At 43.0% G+C, this 9,504-nt stretch overlaps 1 protein-coding gene across 1 annotated transcript; it reads right to left on the bottom strand.

The window, feature by feature from the left end:
• Positions 1–1,932: 1,932 nt before the first annotated feature.
• On the bottom strand, positions 1,933–8,951 carry LOC147897667 (prolyl 4-hydroxylase 2-like). Its single transcript, XM_087380005.1, has 8 exons — positions 8,006–8,951; positions 7,530–7,643; positions 7,143–7,200; positions 6,861–6,965; positions 3,011–3,068; positions 2,628–2,803; positions 2,474–2,528; positions 1,933–2,393 (listed from the first exon to the last, which is right to left on the bottom strand). Exons 1-8 carry the CDS (start codon positions 8,131–8,133, stop codon positions 2,098–2,100), a joined length of 990 nt encoding a protein of 329 aa, XP_087236131.1. The 5' UTR covers positions 8,134–8,951; the 3' UTR covers positions 1,933–2,097.
• Between the last annotated feature and the right edge of the window lie 553 nt (positions 8,952–9,504).

Raw genomic sequence — 9,504 nt, 5'->3', positions numbered from 1 at the left:
TCATCTACTCAACATCTACTCGGAATAGCCCTCTCTGAGCAATATAGAAGCCTCCACATCCTTCAACTCGAAGGAAGATGCACCATGTGCTTCGATGCCATGAGAGAGAAGTGGCAGCACAGATGGAGAGAGTTAGAGAGTGCATGGCCAAATTCATACTGTACGGCTTTTCCATTTCCATGCCATATTCACAATGTCTTTACATCTGTAATTTCTTTGCAAGAGACAGTTTGGAATGGAGGCAACATGCAAGATGGCCCTCTATTGAAGAAATGGAAAGATCAATGCATATGTATCCAAAGTCTGGGTTGTGTTCTTGAGGGTACAAAACAATGACAAGAACTACAAAAAAACTTTACGAAGGGATGATTAGGAGCTGTTCCAATGAAAATTTGTGCGATGTTATATTGATTATTGTGAAATGGATAAAGCCCGTTAGTTGACCAAAGAATCAAATCTCACTTTGACGTTCACAATATTTCAATCTTGTAAAACTATAATCGATTGACACTTGAGAACCAAATAACTATCACAGTAGTGTCAAATTTCAACCTTCAATTGAATCACACTCATCCTGATATAGCTAGATGAGTCCAGGCACATGCCCAAACTCATCCTATGAAAACACAACATAGTGCAATTTTAATCTCATGATAGTCACTCATAAGGTTGAAAACCATAAACTCCATCACGCATAGTAGGAATCACACTCATCCTGTTGTGCTCTTTCATAATCAATTATGATTGACTTTGTTTGGCTAAACCTATAAGCCATCATCACTTCTCTGCAATCTGCTTAGCTCAATATCATCAACCTTGGCAAAGGCAACATAAATAAGCATCTTGGTTTTCTATCAACTGATCAAGGAAAAGTACTGAGGATCACGATGCAAAATGCTTGGAAACAACTCGTTCATGACTAGATCGTATTGGGATGGGATAATGTTGTCACCTCCCCACCTGGGACAGCTGTCACATGGGCAGCAAGTACATGTCCTTGTTGGTTTAGTTTTAGGGCACATGGGCCACCCTGGTCAGCATCTTTGACTCACAGTTTGCCCCTGCCACAAGGGCTGGAACAGGCCCAGCCATGCGCCCATACACAGGGCCTTGGGGCTGGTGCAGGAACAGCATACAACCAGAAAACAGTGAGGGGCTGATAGGCCAGGCCCCAGGTTGGCCAGCAGCAGAGTGATCGGCCAGCAGAGCAAGTCAGTGGAGCAGACAGTCAGCCTGCCACGTGGCAGATCAGCAGTATACATTGACTGGTTGAGGCATATACTGGGCCGAACAGTTTTACTGACTCGCCTGTCAGCCAGTTCCAGGGGGCTCCAAGCCTCTAAAAGGAGCGCCGTTGGGCCTCTCCAATGGTTCCGTCTGCAGGGATTTCAGCCTCCCACAGACAGCATCAGAGGCATCTACACCCAGGCAAAAGAGCGAGAGGCGGTGTCCAAGAGGTGAGCAGGACTCGCATTTGTAGCTACTGAAGCCTACAGGAAGGAACATGGCAGAGACGAGGAGTCTACCTCTGTAGGACAGCATATGGAGCCGGATTTGGTGTCTAACCAGAGCGACATTGTGGCATAGGTGTTGGAACATATGTTGGTAGATTTTGTAGCTTGGTTCTTCATACCAATACATATTCTCTTGGCTGTGTTTCGAAGTACTCTCTTTAGATCTCAAGTATCTTTTCATATATGCATGCACATGAAGTGAGTTGGTTCCTGAAGTAACCTTGTATGATCTCGATCTATCTCTTTCTGCTACATGGGAGGCGGCTACAGGAAGCAACTCTCTTCTCTGACAGATACTTCTGGATAGAAAAGGGAAGCATGTTAAGGGGCAGTGCAATTCTAGCGCACCCATTCATGGATTTAATATGACCTCATATTTATATACCAATTGATCAAAGAGGAGGGCTGACAGTAACAAAAGGTTTGAAAACAACCCACTCATGACTAGAAACATCTTGATAGACACGAAAAATGTTGTAAAAGGCAGTGCAGTGTAGCATATACCCATTGATGGGCCATAAGTATGTAAATAATGGTGACACTGAAATACAGGACTTTCCCCTTGCTCAGATGAAATCAAGATTTAGCACACCTTGCAACTTTTCCGACAGGAACCTGGATATTCATCAGAACCAACCATATATGCGGGGTTTTTCTTACACTCCCCCATGGCTGCCCATTCAGCACAGCGCTCATTATCATCCTCACACACCCCTGGTTTTGGCCTTGGCCTATCAAAAGAACTCACATGTATCCATTTCGTTGCAGACCACTTCTCGCCTTCAATTACAGGGCAGCTACCATGAAGGCTCAAATTATCTGGTGAAGCTTCAGGATTAAGGCTGTAAAACAACAGTGCATCCCCCTTTTTTGGTTTCACTGTTAAACAAAACATCATGATCAGATTTTTGCAGAAATTCAATTATAGAAAATAGGACCATTTTCAAAATTCATTATACCTGAAAGCCCTTTTTTGGCACAATCAGACCATGTATCATCCTTGACTCGAAAATCCTGTTTGGTTTAAAAACGTCAAGGTGTAAAAGAGGTATGAAACAAATAGAGAAAGGAAAACAAAAGGGTACAAACAGGGGACGAGTAAGAGGAACACACCTGTGAGTATGGGAAGACGGTCTCCCCACCACTGATGACATCTGAAAGGTACATCAAAACTGTTGCAACTCTGTGACCACCAAGGGCTTGATTAAGCTTGTCATGGAAAAAATCAAAGTGAGGCTCATATTTCTCCCCATGTTCATATTTCAATACTTGGAGGGCCTCTCCATTCTCTGCATTTTCCAGCCTCACCATCAACCATCATTGTTAGAAATGGTACTCACAGCTATAAATGCCTGCAAGGCTTCTCAATTCTCTCAAACTTCTGCACAAAGCCATTTCACCTTCTTCCTCTCCTCTGACAGTCTTGATGTAAGAAAAATAATATAGTTTCAGCAGCAGCAATAGTGACTAGGCAAAGAGAGATGACCATGCTTTACCTTTAGGCAAAAAGGTCCAAACTGCAATTCTTTCTTCAATGCCCTTCACAATTTCATCCTGGAATGCATCCATTTACTAAAATAATTAAAAGGGAACATTTGAATGCTAGATTATTCAAATCTCTGTGATTGAGAAAGTTTTATGACTCTGTCCTGTATATCAGATAGAGGTTCAAATAGTCTGCAGAGCAGGTGCAAAGAGTTTTGAGTTCTCATAGAGCAGTAGAAAAACAAATATGCAAAAACAACCACAACTTACATAAGGCTATGCACAAGTGACAAAATCTGTGATGGAGTTTCATGGTTTTCAACCTTGCAAGTTACTATCATTACAGTTAACCAGCATTATTTGTTTTTTTTAAAGGATGGTTGGTCATGTTCCTGGGTTCATGTATATATGTATATGTACATACGTACACACACACAGGTATGTCCCAACCACCCACCTCCCCAGAAAGGTGAGTATTTAGAAATTAATGTATTGCAGGCTGCCCCAGTATGGGCTTGATGTTAAGGACTGACTCCAAAACGGTAGGCTTCTCCCTCAAGACTACCTTTGCACAATGCTCCAAAACAGTGAAAGAGACGAGGCAGGCTGCCCCTCCACTTCATCCTCCTGCTGACCTGCACAGGCACTTGGCTGACTGCTCCAAGAAGTTTGATGTATGTACCTATGTTGCTTCCCGCTCCTTCTAGCCCTACTGCCACTTCCAGGAGATGCCAAGAATAGGCTGCAAGGCCCCTTTATGTACGCCCCCCAATTCCCTAACCAGGCTGGCTGCATGATCAGATCTGTAGGGTCAGACCAACCAACTGCAGGCTGTAAGTAATTGAATAATGGGACCTTTTTATAACAGTCACAGCCTGTTTTATCCTTTTAACAGGGTCTATGTATCACCCTCGGACATGGATTACAATATTACAGGTAGACTTACTTGAAAAACAGGCCAATACAAATCCGTGTTAAACCCTCCTTGTTGCAATTTGATGGCTTGAGTGTGAAGGTAAACATTTTTTGAGCGTTCTTTGTTGAAGTGTCATGTCTTAATACATGTTTCCACATGCTCAAAGCAGTCTTAAAATATACCGTTCTTATTTTCTGAGCTTGGTTATATGCTATGACAGCACACACACACACACACACCCCGGGCACCCCGCACCCACTCAAAAAGGCACAGCTGACTGGCTGTCTGTAAAACAGCTGATCCAACAGCAGCTGGGCCAACCACCTCCTAGATGGCTGACACCTGCAAAGGACAGCCGACTGTGCCACCTCTTTTCCCATACCCCAGTTGGATCTACTGCAGGTCAAAGCTGTCATAAAAGTCTGGCCTAAGCCAGGGCATACAAGCCACAAGGCTGAGACTCTGTGTGCGTGTGAGAGAGAGCGAGAGTCTCTCTTCATGTTAAAAGTAGAGTGACTTGCAAATCCTTTGCTAGCACTTCCCAAGAGCATTGCATGTCTCCTTAACAAGGTGTTGCATGATTGACTTTAAGCGTACTCAAAAGGCTTCCCACACTTTCCCTTGAACCCATGCAAAGACTGAATTTTTGCTTTTTAACAAAAAAGTGTCGTTTTTCATCTTTGCACTTGCACTCAGAGTTGTGTCCCTGTAATCCCAATCTCCTTTGCCATAAGAACAAAATCCACATGGTGGACATCCTCCAACCGTTACATGATCACAGCACGCCACACTCGTTCTCATATCTACATTTGTTCTCCTAGCTGTGCTTATCTGATGTTCAATTCCACCACCCACTCCCAAACAGCTGTGCTCCATAAGAACTTGTGCCTGTGTTTGCCAGGTATAGAAATTTTGTCCCATTGAAGTGCTGGGTGCTGCCGTCGATTTGCTTGAAAATCCCTCCATATTACTTTAGCTCACAAGGTCTTAAAATATTCACAACAGATTCTCACGGGTTACTAAGTTTACTCGCTTTGATACCAACTGAAAAATGTGGCTCTTCAAACAATATAGTCCTCAAAACTAAAAAAGACCGCCGATTTGAAGGACAAATCACTTGAACAATGCCATGCACAGACGCTTGTCGTCATGGAGCTACATTTCTCACACACTTTTCAGCTCTCGCCCCTCTAGAACTGTGCAACACCATCTATTAGACACCATCTGAAACTCTCCTGGTCACCTCATGCTGCGAACTACAGCTACCCACGTGGCTACTTTGCATAAGAAAGTGACTCATGCAAATTAAAGACATTGTAGTCCTTTCGAACTGAATAAGGAGCACCTTGCAGCAACATTGGGTCGTAAAGACCATACAGATTAACACATTCTAGAACGCCACATTTTGTCCACCTAGCTTACCCATAAAAAAGCAGAGAGTGGAAGGAAGAGGCAATGCGAGGAACCAACAGTAATTGAGCTTCTCTAGGCGCAATGTGAGGAACCCAACAGTAATTGAACTTCTCTAGGGGCCTACACCCACAAAATGGTCCACTGCCTTGCCAGGGTATTTGGACATCTTGTGAGGGCTACTTCTCTTCACAGTGATGATTCTTCCATCTTGATGGATTTGCACCTTAAGAATAAAAGTTCGTTTGCAACAAAAGAGCCAATGCTGGGCAAACTGATCCACAGAAGAGCACTGGTTTGTCCTCCGCTTTTGTCACTGATATACAAGGCCACAAACTAGCTCCTCTCTCCTTTTTCTTAGGCTGCACAATTCAAGGCTGTAAATATCATACCGAGTACAAGTGGAAGCCATGAAAGATAGAGCAGAAGCCAATAACACACTGCACAGTAATAGGGACATATCTGGGAGGTCCCCTGTGTCTGGTAATGCCTATGTATGATGTGTAAACAGGTTAGTCCAAAAGAATCGCTGCAAGCAAGACTGCTCTAGGTGCTACAATCTGTTTCAAAGAAAAGAGTATTGATATGTCGCAAAAGTCTGACTGCCCAAGCCAGCGACAGGAGTTACCCTCTTACAGACAAGATGTATAGCTGCTGTCACAGAGACCCCTCATCGCTGCTATGCAGCCATCTCTGGATGCTGACAACTTATTCAACCAGCTGACCGCTTTGCTTGGTAGATCAATGAATGGGTCAGCTTATGAGACTGGTTGGCCTCTTCAAGGTTGTGACTTCTTGCCAACACACCTGATAGACAGTGATGAACAAATAGGCCTAAGGCTAGGGTTAACCAAAGCTATGAAGACTGACTATCATGCTGGACCTCTTTGCTGTAGGCCCTCTTTGAGTGGTTCAGATAAAAAGTCCCCATAGGCCCAGGTTATATAGTCTCCTTGTTCAACTGTGAACCTCATCATGACCTCGCACTTCACTTCCTTTAATTAGGGGAGCAAAGTGCCCCCTGAAATTAGGACTCCAATATGGGCATCCAACACTATAGGCCCATCCCATACTAGCAAATTCATTTTCAGTGTTATGAGCAACATTCCTACAAACACATTTTTCGGTATAGATGATATGGGAAATCTTGAGATGGTATCAGCACTTCCCATATCTCAAGCTAACATGCTCTTTGTCAACATGCCATCTTATACTTCTTCAGTGCTCTGTGATGCTCTCTGCTGTTCAATCAAAACCTCCCTGCTGCTGCCCCTCTTCTTCTCCTCCAGAAAGATATGTTGAAATAAAACAGTACCAGAATTGTTTAAAACCCCATAGTGCACCTCTTCTGCCCAATGATTCGACATTAGTTATGCCACATGCATGGCTAGGCTAGTCAGCATTACAAAAACAACAAAATTCAAAAGATGATAGCAGGAGACATCATTACATTGGTTATGCGGCAGACGTGAATAGGCTGAACATCATTTTAAAAACAACAAAATCCAAAAGATGATGGCAGAAGAAATCATTACATGGCCCTTGTTGATGAACATTCCAGAGCTGGTACGAATCTGACTGAGAACACTCTTTCCTGACTCATTATCTGCCACCATTGACTTTTCAAGCTTGTTCTTTGCCTGGCCATGCAAACAAAACTTGGTATACTTCAAAGAAATAAACCCTCATGTCACAGGAGAAGCACATGCCAATACTGAGCCATGAAATCTAATCTCAGTTTCTTGAAATGTTTTGAACCAATCAATTCTTGCGATGAGGCATATTGAACTCGAAAAATCTCTAAGGAGAAAGCATACCAAATTCTTGAGATGATCACATTCTTCATCAGACAAGAATCCTTTGTACAAAAATGCCCTGTAAAGAGATGGGATTCATTAATGACGTGACCTTCTAAGAAACATGCAAAACGTCTTGGAATCAACAATGTGATACCTGCTTCAAAAAAGAAGCAAGTTCAAAGAAGGAAGTTGTATCCAGAAAGTCCCCAAATGCAAGAGAAGAGCGTCAAAGGGAAAGAGTTGCAAGCCAGAGGCTTGAAAGATTTAGGGGAAAACGACTCTTTTTTGTAGTTCAGTGAGCTCAAGCAAATCTAGTCTTAAATGTTTCTCTAAGAAAGAATGAGTCTATGTTGTAGCAATTCATGTGACTTCACAAAAGCATTATTTGTAACAGAGAAAACGTACCTTGGTTTCCAGGACATCTGAATAACCTTGGTTGGATCTATCATGGATGCTTCTTGACGTAATTGTAACAAATCTGTCTGGGTGCTCGCCTTCGTCCGCAATTTTCCAGAGTTACTGCTACAGCACAGATTATTATTGAGCAAAAGAACTCCAAATCCTGGTACACATTAAAAAGAGTAGTATTCGCCATCCTTGACCATGAAAGCACCATCGAAATTGCCATTTGAATTGAAGCTAACTCACGGTACTACAGTCTCTCCACGTGCCTTTCTGTTCCTCTAGTGTCGTGTAGAGAAGGCACATTATATAGCACTGGAAAGACTTTCCAACATATGCATCGTTACAGCAGAGAACAAATCGCAACATACTCTCGCCCAGGTATATCTATTAGAATTGATGTGCCTTACTAAGATGTGCATTGTTACAGCGTAAACAAAGTGCCTAAAAGCAGGTGCTTAATGCATAAACAGACTCACATTTCCCCCATCCAGCCAGGCAGATCATCCACAAATGCCGCCTGAGCCAAGCTCCAGGTGGCTACCCCGAATGAGAGCAGCGCTCCCCAAAATGCCATGCGGGATCTCGATAGATGACAGCTAAGCATGTCGTCGCTAGTATTGGGTAGCAGGTACAGACGATCAATTGGATAACAGTCCAAAGTACAAAGAAAATCAGCTCCTCATCAAAGTCTCAAAGACAAGCGGCAGAACTGAGGAGAGATCATCGGATGCGGCAACAACCAGGAATTCGATCAATATGACGACAAGGATATGGGGAACCAATCGAAAGAATAAAAAGGAAGACAGCTCTGGTGCCCGACTGAGACGAATCAATTTGGATGCCGAACCGACTCGTCAAAAGCAAGGACGAGTCTCGACGCAGGAGTCACTGCACTCCAATGCTGTCAAGCAATTGATCTTCATCCTTCCAGCCTCCGCCCACCCCCGAAATTCACTCCCTTGACCAAATTGGATTGGCCAATCTATCCTTAAATCTTCAGATTGCCACAAACGCCCACCAATCCCATCAGATTTGTCGAAGCCCACAGATTTCGAGCGCAAATGGATTTCAGCTCGGACGTATGTACAAATTGACAATTTGGGTTCCGCAAAAACCCATCTTGCAGCATCAATTCGAGCTCTGAAAAGGAGACTTGCCTCATGACAAGCAGGGAAATTGCTGAGATTGTAAGGAGAAGAGATAAGAACCAAAGAAACTCAAAGGGTACAAGAAGGGTACAAGAAGGTCAGTATAAAATAATAACAGGGGATGGAGCTCACTACAAAAAGCCATTGAGTTTTCCCAAAAAAACAGAGAAAAACTCTGGCATTCTCGTCAACTGGTTTGAAAGTTTTGTTATAGATCTTGATTATTAAGTCAAGATTTTGGAATAGATCTATCATCTCACGGTTCAAGCTGCATTTGAAAACGTTGATCTTGTGGCCATCATTTTCTCGTCCAACAGTACACCTTTTTGACCTTTAACGCTCTTTTCAAGGGCCTTGCAATTTTGAGCTTTTGAACTTTCCAAGGTTCACTCTCACCAAACTTACATAGCATCATCATCATCATCATCATCATTATCATCATGGTAGGTGTTGCATGCTAGTTATTATTGTCAAGGATATACCTCTCCATTCTATTTGACTAAGATCACAAAGCTTAAGTGTATCTCCCAAGTTCATTCATCATCCATTCTCTATGGCCAGGAGCTTTTGCTTTTAGTCTCTCTCTCTCTCTCTCTCTCTCTCTCTCTCTCTCTCTCTCTCTCTCTCTCTCTCTCACTCTCTCTCTCTCTCTCTCTCTCTCTCTCTCTCACACACACACACACATTTTTTATTTTTTTTAACACACAATGCCATCCATCTACTCAAGACAAATCTCCTCTTTCAAATCAACAAGACTTCCAAACATCTTGTCAACTTGCTAACCATTTTTAAACAATGCAGCTTTCGAAACCTACATGTTTCAAGAA

This window comes from Dipteris shenzhenensis, chromosome 10, assembly GCF_047967505.1.
Source record: "Dipteris shenzhenensis isolate YYH24624 ecotype China chromosome 10, Dip_SZ_1.0, whole genome shotgun sequence".
Taxonomy (NCBI): domain Eukaryota; kingdom Viridiplantae; phylum Streptophyta; class Polypodiopsida; order Gleicheniales; family Dipteridaceae; genus Dipteris; species Dipteris shenzhenensis.
Note: the sequence above shows the minus strand (reverse complement) of the source record. Positions and strands in the feature narration are given on the sequence as shown.